Here is a 26995-nt window from a genome sequence, read left to right on the forward strand (position 1 = left end):
GCCTCACCTCGCATTAGGGGCTCTTGCATTTTGCTCTGACTTCAAAATAAAACTGAAAAGCCAAACATGCTCCATCACGTCTGCCTCCTCAAAGGCAGCCAGCCATTTGGCACTTGAGGGAATGACGACTTCTTTGCTGATGCTTTAAGAATTCTTTTGCCACTATGTCCCCTCTGCCATGTTCTGTGCTGCATACCTTTGCTTCACATATGAAAACAGCTTCTGAATTAAAACTAAATTAAGAACAGCTGAATTCAATTAGCAATTTGAAAGTAAAAATGGAAATGAACAAAAATTTGCATGTTGTTTCTGGTACTTATGGATATATCTCAAAACACATGGAGAAGACAAATTAATCAATCAAGCTAATACAAAACAAATGTTCATGCACTCCGAGGGGAACTGATCTTTAAAGCACTCTTTCCATGTTGATTACAGTCACTTTTGAGTCAATATTCCTTTCCGATTCTGATGAATTGCAGCAAAGCTACAACACTGTGATAAGCGTCTCTATTTTTAAAATGTTTCTCTTCAATGAAATTAGCATAGATAAGAACATTCCTTGTATTTTGTGCTTTTAATATTTCTTTTTATAAAAGTCAAACTTAGCCTGGCAATATTTCTTTAATGCTATTGAGAATGGGCATATCACACAAATTTTATGCTGCCTTAGAAAAAGGAATCTAAACTAGCATATTTTCAGTTGAGTATGTCAAACCTTGTAAGTGAATTGTAATATTCATAATTCCTTTGCTCTATCTCACATCTCATATGTCAATATACAGAGATAAAGCAGGCTTTTAATAAGTGTCACAGGACATGAGGCAAGCAGTACTTCTTCCAGACAAAAACAAAAAAACAGTATAAAAATGGTTTTAATTCAGTAAACAAGACAAGTTTCTTTCAATATGTATGTTTCTTTCAACCCACACATCTATTTGTTTGGCCCTTATTGTTGTGCTCATGCACATATAATTGTACATGCCGTCAAGTTTCTTCATGCACCCAAGAAGTCCTAATAAAGAATCAAATTAACTCTGCTCACATCCATCTGGGACGATAGATGCAGCTATTATACTCTAGCAGATCTTGTGTTTAAGTCTATGAGCACTCACAGATTTAGAAATCAATGTCTATGGGGAACAAAAAAACCCAAACAAACAGCAAACCCCACACTTACATCTCTGTCCAGAATTCGGCCAGTGCTATTTAGGTATAATGTCTGTCTGATAGGATCGAGGATCACCCAGTAATCTACATTGTCCTTTAAGGAAAGTTCAATGGTGGGGTCTGGCCCTCCTGCTGTCCCTTTGATCAGCATATTGTCAACCAGGATAGTGCCTGCAAAAAACAATAAACACACAAGGGAGAAATTTATATTGGCATCTACATTTTTATGTATTTTTCATAATAACTGCAATGCTAAAAATACTGTTTTCTGACTAAGGCCCCTTGTACTTTATGCTTTGAATGATGTTTAAAAAGTCTGAACCTTATTATCTGTAATGAAAAACTGCCTTTGACACTGAAGTGATTTCAAACAACATCAAACCCAGCTACAATGCACAATAAGTTGATGATAAGACCCATCACATATAGCTATCTTTAAGATTATGAGTTTTTTCTCCATTGAGCAATCATCACCCAATCTCACATCAAACAAATAGTACTGAAATAACAACAAATCCGAATAAATTTTCTACAGCAAGAGTGACACATCAAGGCGGTGGGAGAAGGGTCAAAGAGGGAAGGGGGAATAAAAGAACAGTTACATAAAGTTCTCTAGGCAAAAAGGGGGTTTATACCTTGAGTTGCTCTGCAACTGAAAAACTGAATTTGCAGCACAAAGATATGAAAACCATGTTGACCAAGACAAACATAGTACTTAAGTCCAGTCATCTATTCAACATGTATAACATGCTTTTTCCTTTTCTTGTTCCATCTTGTCAGTTAAAAGTCTTGCCTAACAGCTCTATTAGTCAGTTCACAGTACCCACGATGTATGTTATCTCCTGTGTAAAACACTCCAACTCACTTTCCAAATGTCAAGCATTGCTAACTACCCTAAATGTTGCACTCTGGTGCCTCAGATTTGCATGCACAGTACTTATTAACACTTCTCTAAGATTTCATTTTTCTGAAAAAGTAACACTATCCAGTTTTCCTCACACCAAAATATTAAAAAGAAATTATTTCTGTTGAAGTTCATTAACAGTGAAAATCCATGAACATCACTAGCTGCAGAACATTTAACATAGTTAAAAATATTTATCATGTAACCTCCTGTATTAAGGGCCCAAATAATTCATTCTAAAGTGCAGAGTAAAATTTCTTTAGAGATTCAGTCTAACAACAGCAACTCTATGTAAAGATACTCCTATTATATATAACACACCAGAAATGATGGGAAGAAATACTTCCAAACAGGTAACTTTGCACCAAAGACTAGTTTTAAAGTTATAGTAGCACTACCCTTAAAACCACATGGGAAACACAGTCGCTACCCACATGACTTATGGCTGTCAGCATAATCTCTTCTGCAATACAATTTATACAATTATACTATGACTCACTAGCTTGAACTGGCATACAGCTTTTGAGAGACCACCACTATTTTTAATGTAAAGAGGATTTCCCAGGAAAAACAAGCTGATTACCACCCCTGTGACAGTTCAAAGTGTTTATATCTAGTTACCAATTTCTCTATAAGAAATCCACCAGCTTCTCTGTATTGGCCTCATTATTGGGCCTGAATGATGATGCTAAGAAAAGTCAGCAACCCAAATTTGAAGTCAACTGAACAAAAGTTGCCCAAGAAAAGTCTCCCTGAAAAAAAAAAAAAAAGACAACAAGGTAACATACATCACAATCACCATAATGGCTTCAGCTGTCTTGACTTATTTTCTAGTCTTCTTGGTCAAACCTAAAGGCCAAGTCTAAGTTCTGGCTACATTTTCACCACCACTGATCCCAGTGAAAGGTTCTACACCCCCATTCAAATGGCTCTCAAAGGAAATGAAAACCTGCAATTTCCACAGCATTAGGTGTTTTATCAAAGGCCACCTGGGCATAGCAAAGCTGGTGTTTACGGAAAATGTTGTACACAAATCCTTGCTGAGAAAAGCAGAAGTTTAATGGATGGAAGAATTGGGGCAGCTGAAGTAACCAAATGGTACAGAAAAAGGAATAGGAGAGGGTTGTGAAAGTAGTGGAAAAATAAACTGCAAGGGATAATTAGGAAATAGGGGACGGAAAAAGTAGCAACACCTTCTGTCTTCTCATCCATGCTGAAGACTAGTAAGTCCATGAGAATCAAAGGGGTATCATAGCACAAGTTACAAGGACACGGAGCTACTGTAGCTACCCACCAATACACTGCTTTCAGATGCTTAAGCACTCGTGACAAATAAAAAGGGTTTATTTCTCACCTCAGAAAATTAAAAAGAAAAACACATAAAAAACCAACTTAACCCAAAACCCAAACAAACAAAAGATTACCCCAGATTGAAATCTGGTCCCTGATTTATAGAAAACTCAAAATTATGAATATAAACTAACAGTAGGTCTTGATTGATATAAGAGACAACAGAAGCAAAGGAAAATTACTTTTGGACATTGAGTTGCACTGCTTGTCAAGAAATGCAGCATATGCCATGCTAAAGGAATTAGACCAATAATCATGGCAGAGTTATGACTGCTAATACAATAGTCTGTGGGGCCATGCCCCTGTGAAGGAAACAATTACTGTGCCATGAATTGCATGCTAGTAATCAGAGGAAAAAAATTCATACTTCAAAGGCACACAGATTCCTCATGGCAGAGTGCATATTTGGAAGGGGTAAGACACAAGGGCCTTAATAGGGAAAGCACTTTCCACATGTTAAGGATTGCAAACATAGTGTAATTTTAGAATGCAACACCTACATAAAAAGGAAAGTGCTGTGACACAAGTCAATAGTGGTTGTAACACTGTTTTTACAGTAACATACACCAGTTATTTTACTACCTAGCATTTGCAGGCACTTTTGGTTCAGTATAGGCTGCATACACCACGGTTTGTTGTTCTTTGCCCAAAGAGCCTTTATCCTCCCTTGTCTAGTTTTCAGGAGATGGATTTCTGCCAAACTCATCCTTCTGCAAGAACTAAAGAGCTTGAATAACTTCAAATTTTAATGAATCTAAGATTAAATGATTCTTATTACATACTGTCGTGGTTTAAACTCAGTCAGGTAATTCGTTCGCTCACTTCCCCCCCCTTTCTTGCCCTCCCCCTGCTCCCGGAGGGACGGAGAGGAGAATCGAAAAGAATGCAACTCCCAAGATAAGAACAGTTTAGTAACTAAGGTATAACACAAATCACTACTGCTACCACCAGTGATAATAATGATAAAGGAAATAACAAGGGAAGAGAATACATCATCTCACCACCAACCGATAACTCGCCCCCCCAGCCCGACCAAGCTCTGACCGATACCTCCTCCAACCCTGCAGACTCCCAGCCCTTCCGGCTAACTCCCAGTTACATCCTGGGCATGACGTGCTGTGGTATGGAATACCTCTTTGGTCAGTTTGGGTCAGGTGTCCTGTCTCTGTCCTCCCAGCTTCCCCTCCTCCCTGGCAGAGCATGAGGCTCACAAAGTCCTTGGCCAAACCAAAACATCGCTTGTTATCAGCTCCGTTCCCGAGCTGAAAGTCAAAACATTGCACTGCACCAGCTACCAAGAAGGGGAAAAATGACTGCTACTGCTGAACCCAGGACACATACTTAAAAAACAAAACAAAAAACAAACACCCCCCCCCCCCCAAAAAAAAAATCAAACAAAAACAAAACCCACCTTAAAAATCTTGATTTGATGACAAATTTCATAGTCTCCAGTAAACCACAGCTACTTAACTGGCCCAACTGCTTTGAATTCTGCATATCATTCAACTTTCCTCTCTTACAATCTATAAACAGCAATATGCTTGATTTAACAAAGCACTTCTATTTAGTTTGTTGGGATAACAACAATTCTTTTGTTCTTAAGAATGGACTGCTTTTTCTTTGGATATTCATGAGGCACTTGTACTCTGTCTTCAAAGGAGAGCAGTTTTCAAATAAGCCTTTCAATAACCATCCTGAACGTATTATTCCTCTAATTTACAAAGAATCTGGCATCGGGGAAATTTTTTCTTTCCACCATTTAGAGATCTATCATTTTGTTCCTTACATCCTGCCTCTCTCCTTGGCCTAAAATGCCAGGGACATAACCCATAACGATAAATCTGAATACATGCAGTTCAATGTGACTGCATCAACAGTTTGTCCATTAACTCTCCATATACATGAGAACAAAAGCAAATGCATCCCTTGATATTTGCAACACAGTAATACAATAAGTTTAGACACAATTTGCTTGTGTCATTTTTTTCACAGGCAGCTTCTTAATGTTGTAGCTAAAGTGAAATCTTGCACCTTGTTATAAAAGTTACATTTCTTCTTCTGTAATTATATTAGAGGTTCAACCTCTAAGTATTGGGGGGGGATGAGGGTTTGGTCAAAGTCTGCTGAGGGTAAACATGTTGGCTAATTGCAAAAAGACTGATGTGAAAGTTAAATTGCACATCAACACAACTAGATTTTAAGAACAGCTTTTCGTCTACTGTGGATACCAAAATTTGGCTACCTTTCCACCTTCACTGAAGCCTGACTGATGACTGAGGGGTCTTGTGAAAAGACTGTACAGATTTTCAGGGGATTAGTACAGAATAAGTCTTAAGGAATCAAAGTCAAGCAAGTGGTTGGCTAGAAAACCAACAAAAAAGCCAGAAACCAACAGACTGCACAAGAGAGGAAAGGTCTGTTATTGTCAGGTATTATACTGTTTTTCTGAGAATAATGGCGTTTACTCAGAAATGTTACTTGAGCTTGTTGGGAATTATACAAGTACCTAAAAAACAAGACAACAAAAATAAAAACTGCAGAGCACTGTAAATATTGTAACAATAGTTCTACACTAGATTATCCTTTTGAGAGGAATCCAGAAGCCAAAAGTCTTCATTAGACTAAAATAACAGGGAAAAGTTTGCGTTTACAGATCAGTCTCTGCAGAAGGTGATCTTTCTATGGGAAGGACATTACAAGGGACTCGGGTGCAAAAGCTGTGAAGTACAAAATTTGCAGTTTATGCTCTACTAAAGACGGTAGATGTGCAGTGTTCAGTGAGGACTTGCTTGTTAAATGATTTAGACACATCTTGGGATTATTTTAGTTGAATGTTCTGGCAGATCCCTTTTTTAAAGGATGAGTGAATTATGACTGGTCTGGGAATAACCTTTATGCTGGCACATTAATCAGAAAACAGGATTCTAGTAGAATAATATCTGCAGCACTTCTGGGAATTAAAAGACATTCAGGGTTTGTCTTTCTGCATTTGCTGAGCTCAAGGCATGTGGAGCATGTCCCACCTCCCCAGTGACACTACTAAAGCAGTGCACCGGACAAAGGCTCAACTTTGTGCCTGACAGTTAGACCAGGAATGTAACAATCATAGAATCACAGAATCACAGATTCATAGATTCATAGAATAGTTAGGGTTGGAAAGGAACTTAAGATCATCTAGTTCCAACCCCCTGCCATGGTCACAGACACCTGACACTAAACTATCTCACCCAAGGCTCTGTCCAACCTGGCCTTCAACATCTCCAGGGATGGAGCAGTCACAATTTCCTTGGACAACCCATTCCAGTGCCTCACCAGCCTTGCAGTAAAGAACTTCTTCCTTATATCCAATCTAAACTTCCCCTGTTTAAGTTTTAACCCATTATCCCTTCTCCTATCACTACATTCCCTAATGAGGAGTCCCTCCCCAGCATCCCTATAGGCCCCCTTCAGATACTGGAAAGCTGCTATGAGGTCTCCAAGCAGCCTTCTTGTGGAGACAGTGTTCTCATGGGAGAATGCATAATTAGTACATAAACTCTGAATAATTCTGAAAGGTACAGCAAGGCCATGAGAGGCCCAAAGAAGCTTAAGCAAGCAAGATAAGAAGCTGGAATTCACTGAGTTAATGAGAACTGTGGACTGTTGGCAAGCTTTTGAGGTCAAGTTCTCACACCTGTGCTTAACCAATTATATGTTAGTCACCAAGGGTCTTCAAGACATGTACCCAATCATAATATGCCAAATCACTGTAAGTGCATGTAAGAAATAGTATATAAGGAGTTAAGGCTTTGTAATAAATTTGGCAATCACTTGATCACATTGATCGTCTCTGCGTTGTCCGTGACTCCCGCTTCAACACCTTCTCTTCTCCAGGCTGAACAGCCCCAACTTTCTCAGCCTATCTTCATACGGGAGGTGCTCCAGTCCCCTGATCATCCTCATGGCCCTCCTCTGGACTTGTTCCAACAGTTCCATGTCCTTTTTATATTGACGACAACCGACGGTCAGTCCCAGTGGCTTCAAAGAGATGTACCTAACTTCAACCAATTAAGCAAAGTTTATTTCTGCAGTCATGCAAAATACAAATTTCACAGACCTTAATTCTCACAAGGCTCTTGTACACAATAGCAGAGTGTAGCCTTCCACATCAGTACTACATGGGCTGTGCTCACCACAGAAAACAGAGATCCCAGAAACACCTGAGTGCTCACAAGCTACAAGGCTGAAGCTGAAGCCTGAAGCGACGCACGTCTGAAGCAGAAGCCTGAAGTTTTTTATCATCCAAATGTATTTATCCCTTCCTTCAAGAACAGTCTAAAACTTGTTATTCTTAACTTTCAAAATTGATGAAAAGATTAAACCACCTGCAACAGCATGATTAACCTTCAGTATTGCCAAATTGCATGAGCAGGTGCTTCAGATGTATGATATACAAAAAGGCTAAATATAATAAAGTCGTATTCTGTTGTTCACAGAGAATGTATTTTTAATTTCACCATACTAATCAAGTCTGTATAACAAGTCCACATTACATGCCAGGGAATGTACATTAAACACACACAGTATTTCCTACCCTGGAACACCAGTTGTGAATTTTTCAGCCAGTGGTATTTAGCTTGGGAGAATTATGCATAGTACCCATCTGGAAGAAAAGAATCAGATTTCCAAAAGACTAGCGAAAAGAAAAATTGGTACTTAAAAGGTGCTTATGTATATACATACACACTCTCTAACTCTTTGAGCTGCAGTAAGGGCGAGTACCAATAGTTGTCAATAGATGGAAAGAAACTCATCACTTCTGCACTCTAAATCAGTGAGGGTTTTTCACACCTAGTGTATTAAAAAATGAAAACCAACCCAGCAAGAATAGGGGGCCTAAAGAAATGAGAAACTCATGCTTTGTAAAGAGCCATTGAAGCTAGCACCTCTGATAGCTGCAAGATGGCAAGCTCAGACTTGGTGTTGAGTGAGTGCCAGCTGCGCTGACATACAGATGGGCATCTTCACTAGAATAGGAAGATCCAATATGAGACAGACCACGCTGTTATAAACCTTCTGCCAAAGGGTAAATACCATTCCCATTAGTGTCTCTGCACCTGCTTTTCTGTTGGTCAAGTTGAAGAAACCGAAGCAGGCAGAGCAAGATCAGAGATTCAGGAAGGTCTCCATGAGCCAGTCCCACCTCTCTCTGCTCAGGATTATTAAGAATGTAGTGCAGAACCTGAGATCCATCTGAACGCACCCGATAGCTGCTTCTCTAACTTGCTGACTCCTAAGAAAAGTTTACACAGCATGCAGTATGCCAGGTTTCTTTCAGACAGGACAAATTTGCATTAAAAAAACAATTTGAAAATAGGGATTATTTTCTTATCGAAAGGCATTATATGGCTCAGCTGTAATGGTAGCTGCTTTTTTAATATTCCACAGAGTTTTCATAGTTAAACCTGGATCAAAAACTTATTTTTCTGCATTTGAAGATGTATGCCTGTAGAATAAAATGGATTAAACAGCAATAAATTATAAAGAATGGAAAATGAAAACCTTATTGCAGAAGTAAATTCTCAACATTACGGCAAACTCGCTCAGGCCCACATTGCAGGTTCATACACAAACCAGGATAATTCTACAAAGCCACCTCCTGGATTATATATTTCCTATTTTCTATCCTCACATCATCAGTAGGGATCTCTCAGAAGTTTCCAAGGTTGTTTCAAGATTGTTCTCCTGCCATGCTGGCCCATCTTCTCCTGTCCTGCTCCATGTGCCACACCACAGACTACAAGCAACTACAGAAAATACAGCTCATTATTTTGGCTGAACTAGGAGTTTGACAAGCTCAGATTTAAGACTTTTATTCCTAGTCCTCCCCCATGGACCTTTTGCCTTCCCACCCTGAGCCACTGTAAGAATTTGTGTACTATGCCATCTGCCCCTTATTGTACAGCATAAGTTCGGGTCTGTTGTAAGTGAAGGTGAGCCATTTTTTTGTCTTAGTGCTTCCCAGCCAACATCAAGACAGAGAACGAGCACCAGCAACTCCTGTCCCAGATTGAAACAACACAGTAATATGCTGGAAGACATTTTAGAGGTAGCTCCCAACTGGAGATCCCAGCAGCACTGGGATCATCATCAGTTCAGAGCATATGTATACCTGTCCTGTGGGACATTAAGAATCACAGGCATTCCTGCCTACCTTCCCTCCACGTTCACAAACAATGGGACCAGAGTCCCATAAAGCTACAGAAGAGGCACCTCAGTGCTTCACATATACAACTCACACGTGAGTTTGAGAAATCTGACCCCCAGCATTTACACTCTATATCAAAACATAGCAAGGATGGATAAAAAGAAATCAGAAGAGGCAAGGATGATGGTCAAATGCTAACTACTAACTCCACTAAATATTGTGTACTCACCTTCCCAGGTGTACAAACCTAGACTTATTTTTTTAACTCCTTTCCCCCGCTTTAAAAGGATGAACAAGAGGTGAACAGACAGAGTGACTGTGAAAAGGCAGAGATGGATGCACAGGAGAAAGCAAAGAGCAAAAAGCAGGAAGTGAGGCAGAAAGCTTAGGTCACAGAGCAGCACTCCAAGGACAGACATTTAAAAAAGCCAGTTATTCTGCACAAAGCCGCATTCTGTAAAACTATGACAGCAAAAGAGCATCTCAGACAAAGCCCAGTATGCCATCCTTCCTAGCATAGTTAAGAGAAAAAGCTGAAAACAATGGATTCTAAAGCCTTAAACGAGGAAAAGATGAAAACAATTTTTCAGAAATCCTTTTTCAATTTTTTTTTTTTTTTTCTTTGTATGCTCTGGTTTGCAGCAGCAGGATGATTGCTTGGTTTGCAGAAGGATCCTCTTCTCCTTCAATATTTCACTGTGGGAAGGTCACCACCAGGCCCCATACTGAGGAGACTGATGTTGATCTTGCATTCACTTTCTGCAAGTGTTTCTGACAGAAAGCCTCTCAGTGCTGCAATACTTAAGTAGGTGAAGCATTCCAGAGTCCAAGGACTTACTCATGTATGTTGATTTTTAGCACACCATTATTTTTCCATGCATCAACAGAACCCAGTACTTCTACCAAAAGTTTTACTATATTTGTTGGAACTCAACAGACTATGTTTTTCCACAATGCTTTGACAAACTACATAGGGCAAAATTCAGAGTCCTACTCCCAGTTATTATAACAGCAATCTAAGGTAAATGGGAAAGAGATGCAGCTCCATCCCCAGAGTACTGGAGCCATGGCTACACTGGCTGCTTTCTACCCCATGCTCCAGTGGTCACATTTATGAGACCTTAAATCAAAAAGTGAGCTAGCAGAAGGACCCTTTAAACAATGCCTTTCATTTCTTTTTCTGTACCCAGCTCATGAGATGCACTTTGCCATGCCTACCCACCCACATCATCAACAGCAGCACATCTCCATCACTTCCCCTCCCTCCAAAGCTTTCTGCTTCTCACATCTTACCCTCTCTTTCACCCAGCACTGGGTCAGAGGCAGCAACATTGAACAGTGTCTCTAAACACCAAAGAAGGTTTTTCTCTATATTTAGCAGTATTTCTGTAACACAGGACCACAGGAATATCTTTATGGGATTTATGGGTCTGCACAGTCCTTTATTTGCCATCTGACAATATTCTGCATTGCAAGTGGCAAAGCAAAACAAATCTGCAGAAGCCCGGTGAGAACTGAATGTCTTTCCCCTAGAGGGAATATTTTTTTCTCATTTCAGCCTTTAAACACTTCTTCCAGGAAAAGGAAAGAGATGCTCCTTAGCATTTGCAAACTCTTTTGAACCTGTTCTGACTGAATGGCACGGAAGGCAAATGCAATCACTCTCTTTAAAACATAACTGAAGGTTTAAACTGAATTGCTATAAAAATTAAACCCCTATAAAATATAATTTACAAATGATTGTTTTTAAGATAAAGAAGTTTCAGTCATACTTCATCATATTAGCATATATATGCATGTGTATATATTAGTATATATACATATATATATATACACATATGCACAAATACCAGTATAAGATCAGACCAAAGGCCCATCTAGCCTGGTAACCTGGTTGCAGAAGAGGCCAAGAGGATATGCTCAGAAGACATCTAGATCTCAAAGTGACTTACAGCTCCCTCTTCCGCATGCTCCTTGGCTCTCCCTTGTCTGTGGGCTTACTGCCTTTATAGGCTAAAAAAAGACACTTGAGGCATTTACAAAACACAGAGGCTCTTCTTCCAAAGCTTTTATAAGCTCACAACTGCATACACTGAGAAGGCATCCATCGCATTTTGCTCAAGGGACTATTTCTAAATAGCTAACTTCATTTATTTTCAAAACATATCAACCTGCTACCAGAATAAGAACTAATCTGACCTCTCTCCAAGTCAGCAGACATAGATATGCAAGGCAGCAGAAGTTCTCCAAACAACTGGAGGAGAAGTCAAGTTCACTGTCTGTGGGGCAGCCAGGAGGACTCTCCAGGGGCCCAGGAGCTTTTATAGCAGCCTCCCTGGCCCCCAGACCACCTGCTTATCTGCCAAGCAAGCTGCTGACTCTCTGGTAACCCCACAAGGGTAATATGCTTACTGAAACAGAATTTTGAAAGATCTTGAATTGTGGCATTCTTATTTTATTTTTTATTTTTGCAAATGGGACCACTGATGGATTGCTAAGGTTGACTAAGATTCTCCATTATCTATACAAAAAGCTGCCAATTCTTGAAAAAAAGAAATCCCCAGATCAGTGCACTCACGCCAGACAACATGTACAGACAGAGAGAAAATGACCATTAATGAAAATGCTACCTTATAAAGTAGCCCCACACACAATAGAAAGGCTATTAACAAAAAAAAAAAAAAAAAAACCACAAAAAACCAAACCAAAACAAACTCCAAACACACAGGCTAAAATTTCTGGGAACATTTAAAAAAAAAAAAGAAACCAAAAAACATTCGTCTTCTTAATAGTCAGCATAGAAATAATAAAAATGCACATACTACAGACAGTAGTGAGATAAAAGATCTTCAGGCTATTCCAGCAAATACTCTGTTTCTTGTCTCGCTTCCCAGAAGACCTTGGCAACAGCAGTTCTTGAAGATGATATAGATTTTTAAGATGTAATACACAACAACAGGGATATGTATATAGAGGCAGAATGCAACCACTTTGAGTTGGGCTTTTCAGGGATGAAGCTATCTGGAATTAGAGAAACTTACTCCAGTTCACATCATTTGAAAGGAAACGCATTAGCATCAATAATTTCCCTGTAAGCTTTTACAGTACTTAAACTCTTTTGTGAGAAATAAAAACCAGCATGGAAATTATCCCTGCATTTCATCAGAAGCTAATGATAAAGAAAATGCTTTCAAAATTACTGAATGCAATGTAAAGAAGGAAAGCAATGCTGTACAGCAGAAACAAGAGCAAACAGAATGTCTTTCCCTAAAACCAAAGGAAATTTACACACAAACTAGTCTAAGATTTCAAAGGCAAGTCAGACAGTGAGAACGGAGGAGTGATGTTAGTCCTGGATTCAGACACTGGATAAGAACCAGATGTACAAGGTCCTCACCTAAACCGAGGAAAGATTATGAGGCTTCTAAGAAGGGGAGAGCTTCAGCACTGATGTCTTTAGGAAGACATCAGACAAACTTTCATTGGGAAAAACCCCAACCTACTCTTGGAGGCAGACGAATGGACTGACAGCTCTTCATTCTATGATCCTCTTATTTTGAGAGATGGAACAGAAACATCAGCAAGTTTTACTTCCATTCATATACTGGACCTCTTCCTGAATTCAGCCCACTTTAGGAAAGTCACAATTAGAAAACTATTTTTTTGCCTTAGTAAAGACTCAGAGATGAGAGACAACCAGTACATGGAAACCTTGGAGCACAGGGGGGCATGGGAACATGAAAATTTACACAATTCTGAGGTTACAGAATGGTGATGTTCTGCCATGGTTCACAAAGTAAAAATTATCCCAAAGTAAGAGATGTTTCTTGCCATGGCACCTAATTCTACAAACTAGGTTTTACACTGAAAGTTACAACTTCTGAGTGTAAGTTTATTACATCTTGCCATGTTGAAAACTCCTGATTTTATATTAGTACTTTGGGGGAAAAAAATATGTGTATATTAACAAAGTTTTTGTATGTTCCCAGATACAACTGCTTTCCTAGGAATACAAATTCTCTGATAATGTGCATCAATTAGTATATTAGGTAACTACAAACAAAATAATTTGCATTTAAAAGGAGTCATGTGCTCAGGTATATCCAAGCTTTTCCCTTCGAATATATCATCACAAATGCGGTTTTATTTCTATTTCAGACCTGTTTTATTTGAGACCATATTAATAAACATTAATAAGCTTTGTATTTATTCTTCATCTGCCAAATATATGCTAAGACAGGACAAAGCAAAAACAATTTCAGCTGTGTGACTACCGAGACATTAGTGGAAGCCCAGGAGACCCATAGCAGCTGTTTTCTTGTATAACACATTTCAGACTTCATTTACTACGTATGTGCAATATGGTCAAGCTCCTTATAATTACAACAGACCCACATATCCCAGAAACAGTAAAGTCACCATGCACACACACTAAGTTTCAATTTTATGCTATGTGCCTGAGAAGCTCCAGCACCTAGGAGTTTCGTCACAGTTTCTGCCCAGAACATTTCTGGGAGGAGATGTGTTTCATATAGCAAATAGGATCAGTGGCTTCTGCAGTCAGGAGAAAGACATGGAATTTTCTCATTACCTATGCATAGGACTGCAAAGATCACTTGCAAAAAACCCATCTCTGGCATTTTCCTACTCCAAACTTCTGAACAGACATCCTCACCTGCAAGCACACCGGTTTTTATCACACATTTTTTTGTTCATCTTACTGAAATCTGTGACATATATTAAACCCAAAAGCCCAGGTACTTTCCTTTAAATTAATGTTCATGTGCTTTAACTTTGGGCTTTCTCTTCCCAAACCTTTTCTCAAGTTAGTAAGTTCTGTCTCTTTCTTTTAGTGCATCAAACTGTATCTGCAGCTTGTCATAACTGAGTGCAAATATGCCAGATTTTAAAACCAGACACTGAAACAAACCACCGGCACTTTTAAAGTGTATGCTGACCAGTCCTTAAATGAGACAGAAATTTGAATGTATAGGTTGAAAAAAATGCAACTTTGAAAAATATTTCTACTGAAAACTGGAAGTGCTCTGAGTTAACTTAGTGCCGACTGCAATAACTTTTCTTTTTGGGGCAACTACAGGCCATGGGTGATAACATTTGTATTTGCAGTCATTCTGTTTCTTCTCAAGATCCCCAGTTGATAATTTTCTGATAATTTTAAGTTCCTGGAAATGTTCTCTTTTAGGATTGACAAATGCTGCTGCAACACAAACAGGTTTTCTTGGTGATTTGCCCCATTTTTTACTTTCTGTTGCTGGGACTACGCCACCAGGCTCACAGTGCACCAAGAACACGGTGGAGCCTGAGCCAACACCTGTGGTGTCACCTTGGACCAGCTGAAAATGCCGAACTTGACCCAAAATTCCCATAGGAACATGGGGAACTCCAGGGTGAGATTACAGCTCCAAACTCTGGGGCACAGTGACCGGGAAGAAGGGCTGCAGCCAAGGCTCTTCAGGCTTTTAAGTTCCTCCTGCCACATCGGAGAACCTGCAAATCCCCAAAACTCAAAAGTTGGAGCAATCAGCATTTCCTGGCTCTTTTCTTAACAAATAAGCCTCGAGATTTTGGAAAACGGATGTGAAGTAAAGGTCCTTTGGTTCCTCCTCCTTGACCAATACTTGCTACCTGGGTAGCAGCTTCTTTATGTGTGATTTGAAGAGACTGGTTGTTCTGCTTCATTTGTATTTTTCTGAGAGGATACCACATTTCCATTTCCAATCTCCAGAAGAAAAAAAAAAAATCTAATTTTTATTCTGACTCTAGAAAAATTACTTATTTGGAATAAAAATTACTTATTTGGATATCAGTCACTCAGGAAATGTCAAGCTTTGCTAGGTTTGCCTCTCAAAATAGAAACCCATATTTCAAAATTAACCTAAAAAACATTGCTGGGATTGTGCAGATAAGGTAGGACTTGAGCTCTCAATACAGGCAAACCAGATTGATAATAAAGAGGCAGGCATGTTGTTGGGAAATGCCTTTGACCAGGGAAATTCTAATGCAAACTATCTGATCAAAATGAGCATTTCAGCATGCAACCCACTGAGATGGAGTGCAGGGCAGCTATCCATTCCTCACATTTCCTTGGGAGGACCACATATTCAGGTAATCTGTTTTAGAGTTCTTGGGTTCATTTCAGAGCGTGTCAGTTCACAAATTTATAATAAAAACTGGCTTTGTAAAACTTGTTTGCCTTCCAATTCCTTTAGCCATTACTCAAGCAAATCAACATTGGGGTTTATTAGCTCTCTGTTTAGAGAAGTCTAATTTACACTTTAAACACTCAAGGACTTATGAATAATGAAACAGATGAAGCATTTATTCAGGACCACCATTATCAAGCAATGACCACTGAAGGTGTGAATTAAATTACTTGAATATTGTCATCTTAAATTGGAGGCATACTGGGGCCTGTTTGCATATGAGAGGAGCAGCAGAAGCATATAATACACTGCTCTAAAGTTGAATTATTAAAATTCTGAAAGGCCTATCTAAATATTGCTTATGGCTATTGCATAATTTTAAGAATTTCCTATGCATCTACTAAGCACAGTAATAACCATATACATCTATTTTTCTCCTTATAAAGAAGGCAAAAAAAGGATGACTTGCTGATGCTTATCTAGCTTCTTTATCTAATGCTACTTTCAGCAGGGAAGTATCCTGGGACAAAAAAAATGAGCATTACCAGCAAATGTGGATTTTTTTGGTGTATCCCATTTAATAACAGAGTGATTATATTCTTGTTTGACAAAATCTTTCCCCCAGATGACTGTCTGAGTTTGTCTCTAGTGAACCAGGTGCGGGTGTTGGACAGCCACAGTCATTGGCTGAGCCTTGACAAACAGGAATAAAAGGGTGAGTGTGTGGGAAATGCAGGGAAGAGCCATCATTGAACATTAGCTAGATAAAAAAAAAAATTATCACAGACCTAAATTTGTGTCTTTAACTTGATTTTGATGCAAGTCTTGTTAAATAAGAATTCAATCTTATTTTACTCTCGCTACAGTATCTGTCCTGTTCTCAGTGGCAAAAAGAATCTTTGAGGTATGGAGTAGAGCACTTCAGATCAAGTGCATACTGGACTTTATAACAGATAAAGGCACAATTTCTTGGAAAACTCCTTCCATGTTTAGAAAAGTGGGAGGTGCAATTTTTCAGAGAATGAAGAAATTTCTTGTGATCTGTAATAGGCTGGGTTTGGAGGAAAGGGGCACTTTCTTTTAAATCACCTAAGCTTTCTATGCAATACTGCCTAGCATTCCACTTCTATGAGGGCAGAAAACCACATTTCCTTCCATGAAGAGAGAGAAATCCTTTCTTTTCCAGTGAATCACTTTATTACAGAAATAAAAAGCTTGAGAATAGGGCTTCGTTATTCACAGAAATGTACAAGACCATATGTAACTTACAATTGTGCATAAACTGCCATGAACGGGGTTGATAGCAAGGAATCAGAATTCCAAAAAACTGATGAAAGAGTGGCTAAGAAAGAGCCACACCACCTGTTCTAGAGTAGAACACTGAATCAGGCAATTTTGATAGCAAGCAGAAAGTGTGATGGATTGCAATGGACAGACTGATACAAATGTGAGTCTAACATCCCTTCATATTATTTTATTTTCATTACACTAAAACACACAACATTTAGCTGATTCATTGTCACTGGTATCAACTTATGGTCATGTTTGCAGACATACCAATATAAAATTAAGAAAACAAGAAATACTTGCACTCCATCCAGCCTAGAAGCATTTTTTTTCCTATTTGAGGACATTCAAAAGCAAGCTCTAAGTAATTTTGCTTTGCAACCAAGCACTGGCTTTCTCATAATTCAGATCTCAAGTCCTTAATGCCATTAAACTGTTACATTCAGAAAACAATATTAAGCAGAAGTATTGTAGTTATCAGAGGAAAAAGCCAAACCTGTTAATAGTCCTAGTCCTTAACTAGTTCCTAGAGACAGTCAATTATTTCAGATTTCCCTGACTTGGTTGTTAGGGAAGCAGCAAGGACATATCCAGCCTAGAAGTGAAACATGAAGATCAGGTTTTTAACCTTTTCATCACTTACCTTGCAAATGATGATTTTTTTTTTTTTTTCCTCTTTTTGGACGGAATCCTTTTCCAAAAGCAAATCACACTCACTAAAAGGCTGTCTAAACAGGTCTTAGTATAAAGAAAATGTAAGAGTGAACAGAAAACAAACATTTGGAGGAGGCTGCACGAGGGCTCCCAGCAATTGATTTTTTTTTGTAATCTGAAAGCTTTCTTACAAAAAAGCTGAGTTAGAATCAAATATTAGATTTGTGATTAACTAAGTTTTAGCTGTTCCATTGTATGCCCTACAGAAATTAAAACTTCAGGCATTTGTTTTATCAAGCGGCTGCAGAAAATCCTGAAAGGAAAAAGCCTCAGCATGCATTGAAATAATAAAAAATTATTATTAATAATAATAATAAAATCACTGAAATGCTAAGGCACATTAATGATTAGATACATGCATAATTTATACCACTTGACTTGAACATCAGCCAAGCTTCTTGCTATCATACCGCCAAGAACCTCACAAAGTTTAACCATCTGAGATTACATTTTAGTAAAACAAGGGTGTTGTCTTAAGACAGTAATAAAAAAAAAACCAAACAAACACAAACAAACCCTGAAAATAAACCTTTTGCACCTTTTAATAGTTCCAGATCACCTTTTATAGAGAAGGAATTTGAAATGAAGCAAATCATTGAATCCCAACAGTGATGTGCCTTTTACCACCCTGTGAAAATTTGCCCAGGTGCAAGCTGCTGGATAAAACAACTCACACATGTTCAGAATATGACTTATGAATTTAGCAACAACATGGCATTAGAAAATGCCATCATCTCTGAGTACACTGGTCACTCATCCCCCTCCCCACAGCAGACTGATCATGCGCCAGCCTCAACACAACGGCACACTATTTCCCCACATTGGCCACTCAGGATTGCAGCTGGAAATCTCCAGGGTCAAAACTGAGACTGTAAATTGAGTCAAGAACAGACCTTCTCCTGAAGCAAAAACCAGACAGAACTGGGACACGGTTCCATAGGGCAAGTCCAGGAGGCAAGCAAGAAGAAAAGTCTGAACCTATTCACATACAAAATATTTCTAGTAAGAGACTGAGAGGAAGATTCTCACATCTTACCATTTCTCTGCCAACAAGATGCTCCCTTGTAAATCATCCACAAAATATTCACCTCAACCCTTCACTACTGAAGCCCACAGCCCACACTGAAGCAGCATCAGTCATGTGATTGCTGGCTCCTGCACAGCAGATCTGTATGTTCCACTTGGATGACAAGAAATCACACCACCTCATGATGCAATATCTGGTAAGTTTTCCAGGACAAAAAAAAAAAACAACAAACTAGAAAACCAAAACCAACCAATCAACCAACCAAAAAAAACCAACCAAACAAACCCAAAACACCCCAAATATTATGAAAACTATGCCAAATAAAATCAGTTTAGTTGTTTTTTTCATATTTTTTTGACAATTCATGTCCAAGGCATTTATATACTGTACTGACGGATTCAACTGAAAAGAAAATTGCTGAAGTAACCGACTTCCCTCAACTGAGACCATTTAACACTCAACTGCTCAAAGTCATGGTATTCCTCAAATTTCAGTGGTAGCTTAAAATGCGCATGATGGAAGTTAAAAAATTAATTTTCAGAATTTTGTTCTATTTTTAAAATAAACACAATACAATTCAGACTTTTTCCATCAAAACTTTTAGTGCATAATTTTTGGTTTAATTCTATGCTAACCTGGAGGCTATTATAGCCAGTAAGTGCTCAGGATAAGGAAGACCATAACTGCTTTTTTCCAATAGTTTAAAACACAATGAAACTACAGAATTTTGAACTGCATGATTTCTACCAATAAAACAATGAAAAGCCTTAAAGTAGCTACCTTAAAGTAGCTGTGATAGTCTTTTCAACATATTTATATATTTTTTCACTTACTCAACCAGAAGAGTATGAGGTAAAAATGACCACCTGAATGCATCTAATTTCACAGAATCATAGAATCAGCTAAGTAGGAAAAGACATCTAAGATCATCAAGTCCAACTATTACACCCAGAACTGGCAATTCCACCACTAACCCATGTCACTGAGGTCCTCATCTACACAGTTTTTGAACACTTCCAGGGACTGTGATTTCACCACACCCCTGGGCAGCCTGTTCCAATGCCTAATTACCCCCACTGTAACTACAAGAAAGATACTGAGCTGCTGGAGTGGGTTCAGAGAAGGGCAACGAAGCTGGTGAAGGGTCTGGAGCGCAAGTCCTCTGAGGAATAGCTGAGGGAACTGGGGTTGTTTAGTCTGAAAAAGAGAAGCTCCCGGGGGGACCTTACCGCTCTCTACAATTACCTGAAAGGAAGTTGTAGTAAGGTGGGTTTCAGTCTCTTCTGGGTAACAAGCACTAGGACAAGAAGAAATGGCCTCAAGGTGTACCAGTGAAGGTTTAAATTGGATTTTGGGAAAATCATCTTAAACAAAAGGGTTGTCAAACATTGGAACAGGCTGCCCAAGGCATTGGTAGAATCACCATCCCCGAAGGTAGATGTGGACCTGGGGACATGCTTTATTGGTGGACTTGGCAGTGCTAGGTTTATGGTCGGACTTGATGATCTTGTTAGAAAAGGGTGAAGTTTTTACAATAAAATAATCATATAAAATAGTAAAATGATTACATTTGAGAAATTTATAAATCAATAGTAAGGCTTTGTATATTAGAAGACATTGTAACTTTGCCGTTTTGTATCATAGTTACTCTATAAGTAAATGTTACAATGGTAGTCTTGGTAGCAAGAGCTAACATAACTATATATGGTGAGGGGAGTATGGGTGTATTTAGGGAAGTATGTATTGTAAAACTCTACCCAAGCAGAACCTAAGTTTAAGATAGCCAAAAAGGGCATACCAGAAGCATCCTGGTGAAGATAAGAGAATGCTAACATCCACAAGACGACTGGGACCTAGCCAAGTAGAGAAAAGGTGAAGAGGACAACCTGAGGAAGACTTCTTACTTCATCTGAGGAAGACTCCTTACTTCATCAGGGCGACCACCAGAGGGGGCTGCACAAGCGCAAAGGAGGGTGATGTAATAGACTGATGTAGCAATCCTTGATGCATATGTATTAGTCAATAATGTAATCTGTGTTGAATATGTATTAGTTATGAAATTCTTAGTGTATAAATTGCTAACGCGATGTGACGGGGGTCGGAACCAGATTTGGGTGCGTACCCCTGGTTCCCGGCGCCTCAATAAAAGCACCTCATATAACCATCCTGGTGGTTATGTGTTTGTCTTGACGCTAACAATCTGAAAGGTCTTTTCCAACCTAAATGATTCTATGATTCCATTATTTGTTACCTGAGATTTACACAATTACTACACATATTTCCAGGAAAATCATGTGAATCTTTGCAAGCATAATTTAAATCTTGATTTCAACATGAATAATCGTTTATTGCTGTCAATAATGTATGTCTGAGACAGAAATAATACTAAAAAATAAAAAAGAACGGTTTCATTCTACTTATGGGAGAATAATCATGCTTACATATAAAGAGCCAGACCAGTATTCTATCCTAACAGCTGGAAGTGAACTATTTACTTTAGTGTCTGCACTCAGTATTTTCCCTGTCCTTATTGCTCTATGTCCTTTCCCAGGTCTCCCCTCAGACACACTCATTTCCTATAGAATAAATAAATACAGCAACAGAGAAACAGAAACAATCCCTTCCTGTTCTGAAAATCACTGAACTTTTCTTTACACTAATCCCCAGCTAGGTTTTTGGTTAGCCTTTAAGTGGAAATTGGCCACATGAAACCAATATCCATGCATTCTCAAATTCCCCCATAATAAACTAAAACTCCCCTTGGTCTGTTTCAACCAAATGTAAAACATGGCTGGAAATCTTAAATAGTGTTCCCTAGGGGTGCTGTGAGAAACAGCTGAGAAAGTTGGGGCTGTTCAGCCTGAAGAAGAGAAGGCTGTGTGGAGACCTCATAGCAGCCTTCCAGTATCTGAAGGGGGCCTACAAGGATGCTGGAGAGGGACTCTTCAGTAGGGACTGTAGTGACAGGACAAGGGGTAATGGGTTAAACCTTTAACAGGGGAAGTTTAGATTGGATGTAAGGAAGAAGTTCTTTACTGTTAGGGTGGTTGCCCAGGGAGGTGGTGAATGCTCCATCCCTGGCAGTATTCAAGGCCAGGCTGGACAGAGCCTTGGGTGACATGGTTTAGTGTGAGGTGTCCCTGCCTATGGCAGGGGGGCTGGAGCTAGATGATCTTAAGGTCCTTTTCAACCCTAACTATTCTATGATTCTATGAAACAAGGGATTTTGTTTGAGGATACTGTCTTCTCCACAAAAGCAAAGCCTGGCTATGCAACTGGAGCACACGGCTTGGAAGCCAGTTTCACATGTTGCCATCCTATGATGGGGACAAGAGGAGATAAAATTAACGACAAAAGACAAACATGTACACAACACTCAGTACTTGTGGCAGATCTTATGTCAGAAAATAAATTGTCAAAAGAAGATACCTACACATCATGTATTCCTACTAAGGCCCAAATACTTTTGGCCAAATGGGTAACACACTGTCCTGGGTTCAGCAGTAGCAGTCATGTTTCTCCTTCGTGGTAGCTGGTGCAGTGCTGTGTTTTGACTTCCAGCCTGGGAACAGTGCTGGTGATACCGATGTTTTCGGTTGTTGCTAAGTGATGTTCACCCTGACCAAGGACTTTGTGAGGCTCATGCTCTGCCAGGGAGGAGGGGAAGCCAGGAGGAAGCAGAGACGGGGTGCCTGACCCGGGCTAGCCAAAGAGGTATTCCATACTACAGCACGTCATACCCGGGGTGGGGGGTAACTGGGAGTTACCCGGAAGGACACAGGCTTCCGGGTGGGACTCGTTTCTTGGCCGGTGGTATTGTATTCTCTTCCCTTGTTATTTTCTCTTACCATTGTTGTCGGTGGTGGTAGCGGTGGTGATTTGTGTTGTACATTGGTTGCCGGACTGTTCTTGTCTCAACCCGTGGGAGTTGCACTCTTTCGATCCTCCTCCCCATTCCTCCAGGAGCAGGGAAGGGGAGAGCCCCTGGGGGCGGGGGGGGGGGCTCCATTGCTGTCAGCCTGGCACCACTCACTAGGAGTGAGTGAACAAGCTGTCTGGCTAGGGTTTAAACCACAACACACATTTAATAAAACCTACAGAAGAAGATACAAGGAGTATAGAATTAACTCTTCTTGAAAGAAGAACCAACCAAGGAAGTATCCACACAAGTCATCAAATTTGCACAATACTAACAGTAATGGGCAACTGCCACTGCTTTTATATGATTTACTGGTTTGCATCCAATCTAGTTATGATCTTGCAGTTTGTTGGCACTGTTCACTGATAATGCTTGGTTTAGCAGTCCTTAAAATCTGTTAACACTTCAAGCCTGAAGAAATCAGCAAAATCTTCACATGCTTATTTTCTCCATGTTCTCACAATGTTTGTCGAACCACAAAAACAAAAGGGTCTACGTTTTTAGACTTTTTTAAAACAAAAATAACACAAGGCAAAATAAGAGCTTCTGATGGAAGAAAAACAAAATAAATTTCAGAAACCTAATGATATTTTCTGATGCTTTTTCGAACACAGCATGCTTTTATCCTCTACACTGAGCAATTACAGCAACACACTGTAGGAGCAAATTTTTTTGCACAGTTGAGTATTTCTTTCAGTGGTATTTCCCAGATTGTGTCTTTCCTGAACACATGCTGCAATCTCTTCCTTCCTTTTGACAGAAATACTAAACAGCAGAGCAGGTAAGCAAATTTCAAATCTAATTGAAAATAAGAACAGAGTCTAAAAATATTAAAGCAAAAAACCTGTCAAGTTTAGCAACAGATCATTTGCAACTCCTCTATTTAGTTGCACAAGTTCTTTGCATAGAAAACAACAAAATAGCTGTCAACTTGCTTTGTAAATGGCTGATACCCAATAAGGATGAAAACAGGTATCTTAAATGCTAATGAAGCATCTGCAATGTTTGTTTACCAAGCAAATTACTAAAAGGCAAATCACTCTGACACTAGCAAGAGGGAAGAAAGGCAATGAGAACTGACCCACTTGTCAACATTCCCACATAAAGTTAGTATTTTTTTACTATATTAAGCAGTGCCATATCATGAACCTGAGCACCGGAGACCAATAGGCAGTGCTGGTAAATGTTACTACTGTCTCCGGGACATTTTTGGCCCCAGCCAGTTACTATTTGCCTAGACAATGGCTAGGCACAGCCTGGGATGTGCCACCATCCAGGCTTGGATGTAGGTACTTGCTTTGGAGGCCAAGGGAATCTAATTGTATAGATGCAGTCAGGCCATGCCAGCTGGCTTCAGGGCCGAGGAAAAGGCCCTCATGCTGTGTAACTTACCCGCATAGATACACCCACAGAGGCTCAAAATTAATAGCACTCCAAGTATAAACAACTAATTAAAACTTTGGCTACATCACTCAAATTGCTCCCAGGTCTCATCAGTCAGTCACTGATGACTGAAATGAATACCCAGCATCATGTACTGGAATCATTATCTATAAAATTCTTCTTCCCATTTTCTCCAGCTTTCTAAGGCAAGGCTTGAAGCAACACAGTAGAAGACTTTTAGGTTTTAAATGAAGTTTAGGCTTGACTATTGTCCTAGATCCAGCTGTAAATGCATTAGTATAGAGGTCTCCAACCAAAGAGTGATACAGAGATAGTGACTGGACACAGAATATGATAGTGTTGTGGTTTAAGCCTAGCCGGTAACTCAAAACCATGCAGCCACTCGCTCACTCCCCATTTCTTTCTCCCCCCGCTCCCAGAGGGATGGAGAATTGAAAGAATGTAACTCCCATGGGCTGAGATAAGAACAGCCCAGTAACTGAGGTATAACACAAACCACTACTGCTACCACCAATAATAATAATGATAAGGGAAATAACAAGGGGAGAGAATACAACCACTCACCACCCATCAACCAATACCCAGCCCAACCTGAGCAGTGATCTACCCCTTCCAGGTAACTCACCCCAGTTTATATACTGGGCATGACATGCTGTGGTATGGAATACCTCTTTGGTCAGTTTGGGTCAGGTGTCCTGTCTCTGCTTCCTCCCGGCTTCCCCTCCTCCCTGCAGAGCATGAGACCCAGAAAGTCCTTGGTCACAGTAAATATTACTGAGCAGCAACTAAAAAACATTGGTGCCATCAGCGTTGTTCCTAGGCTGAAAGCCAAAAACACTGCACTGCACCAGCTACTAAGAAGGAGAAAAATGACTGCTACAGCTGAGCCCAGGACAGATAGCTCTGTCTCACACATCTTCTGTGAGCAGCACTTTTATTGTTCAAGTATACAGCAATTCATTAACTAGTGCAGAAACTGCTCCAGTATCAGTTCTTCCTCTAAGAAGGAAGCACAGTTGCACTGCAAGAGGAGCTGCAAACAGCACCACAGAATCAGTCCCCTGCTTGCCTACATATTTTACTTGCAATTACAACTGAAGTTTATCTTAAGGTTTTCTAGTCTAACCCTTTCATGATTGCTGATATTTCATACATGACACTGACAGAGTTGCTTTTTCTAACATTTTTAATTTCTGGCTCAAAGAAGTGAAGAGGGCAATTTAAGAAACAATGCTTTCCAACAGCTGAATTTTAGTTTGGACAGCTCTGGCTAGTTAATCACCATTTTTACCTTTTCATTCAGGCAGAAAAGTCACTTTCCAACTAGTATTTGGTCTCCATTTTGCTCTTGGCATTGAGCAATAATGTGGACATGGTTGCATTTGTTTAAAGAGGCCAGGAAAAATAAATTCCTTCAGCTGTTCAAACCTAACTCAACCAGAAGTTATGAACAAGAAGGTGAACTTAGAAGTCCACTCAAAAATTTTAGGTATTGTGAATTCCCTTCAATATTGTAACTACATTTTAAAACAAAATTATTAAGCTTTTACAAAGAAAACAACTCACATGATACTAAATCCACTTCCTTACATGGAAATATTTCTCATCTAAAATATACCTCTGCTCATCTATAAATATAAAACATCTGAACCTATTAAATATCCAGCCTATTAAGCCACATGTGATGAAGAGCTGTTAATAAATCAAAGAGATTGTTTTGGGGAGTAACTTCTCTAAGCAGCTGCAAACAAATGTATAGTGGAATCCTTAGACCAAAACTAAAGCTTGCAGATTTTTTTACAGGAAGCAGACCCAAAGTATTTAAAGGCTACTTGAAACAAATGGAAAGCATCTGAAAACCAGGAGATGTAGTCTGCAGTTACAAAATGAAACACTCCTTAGTCTGCATTGCTTCTAAAACTATTCAGAAATCCTTGTGGACAAGTTACTCTGCCTGCCTTCTCAAATAGTAAATCAAAACTGTGCTGTCCATAGACTTGTTACCAATAAAAAAGACAAGAAACAGGGATGTCAGCTTAACTCTGCACAGCAACACTTAGCCTCAAACTGCAAAAGTGACTATGGCTGTCCTCTCTGCTTGTTAAAAAACTGATAAATGCGAAAGGATACAGTAAAGAAAATAGATAATGTAGCATAAGTGATACTACACAGGAATGAGTTGGAAGATCTGAATCAGTCTGACTATGGGAAAGAACAAGAACTTACCCAATCTGTCTGTAGGAGCACTGCTAGTAGGTGGAAGTATCAGTTATGAAAGGTAGAGTTAGAGAAGAACAGTATGAAAACCACGTCCAAATACTAAAAACATATCCTTAAGGAACCAAGAGAGAGAGGGCAATGAAACATTGAAATTAATCACTAAGGTTAACCAAACGTAAGTGTAATGTAATAAATGCAATGCCATTAAATGCAATACAATAAATAGGTATTATCCCTTAAAGGTATTTTTTTCCAGATTATATAGTTTTTACTGTACTATAATACCCTGGCGATACAGAGCTAAATGTTAATTTTATAGTCTATAGTGTGTAGATCCTGAGAGGAATTTTTAACATCGATTTTGACTCTGAACTCCACTAAATTACTGGAAACAATATACACGAAACAGTGTTGACAAAAGATCCCTTTGTTACATCTGTTAATGTGTCTCCGTTATTCACTTGTTGGGACAAGTCACAGAATACCAGATTTTTTTGCTACTACATTTTCTTAGAAGTTGCCAGGACCTTCAACAGTTATAAACATCTGCTACTTACATGCAAGTCCAAAAATAACAATCAGCTGTTACAGCACAGGATTCTGAAAAACACTGTCAAAGGTGTTACTCCAGATGAATGTTTCTAAATTC

At 39.3% G+C, this 26995-nt stretch overlaps 1 protein-coding gene across 9 annotated transcripts in view; it reads right to left on the minus strand.

Moving 5' to 3' along the window:
- The window catches only part of PCDH15 (protocadherin related 15), a 370883-nt gene that overhangs the window by 274503 nt on the left and 69385 nt on the right, over positions 1 to 26995 (minus strand). For all 9 annotated transcript variants that reach the window (XM_062637927.1, XM_062637929.1, XM_062637924.1 and 6 more), the window contains one exon: positions 1181 to 1341. In XM_062637927.1, the coding sequence (XP_062493911.1) occupies positions 1181 to 1341 (161 nt within the window). The remainder of the gene's footprint in view (positions 1 to 1180; positions 1342 to 26995) is intronic.

Source organism: Pezoporus occidentalis, unplaced genomic scaffold (assembly GCF_034315485.1).
Source record: "Pezoporus occidentalis ecotype Australia unplaced genomic scaffold, CSIRO_AGI_Poc_V1 ctg54, whole genome shotgun sequence".
In the NCBI taxonomy this organism is placed as follows: Eukaryota; Metazoa; Chordata; class Aves; order Psittaciformes; family Psittacidae; genus Pezoporus; species Pezoporus occidentalis.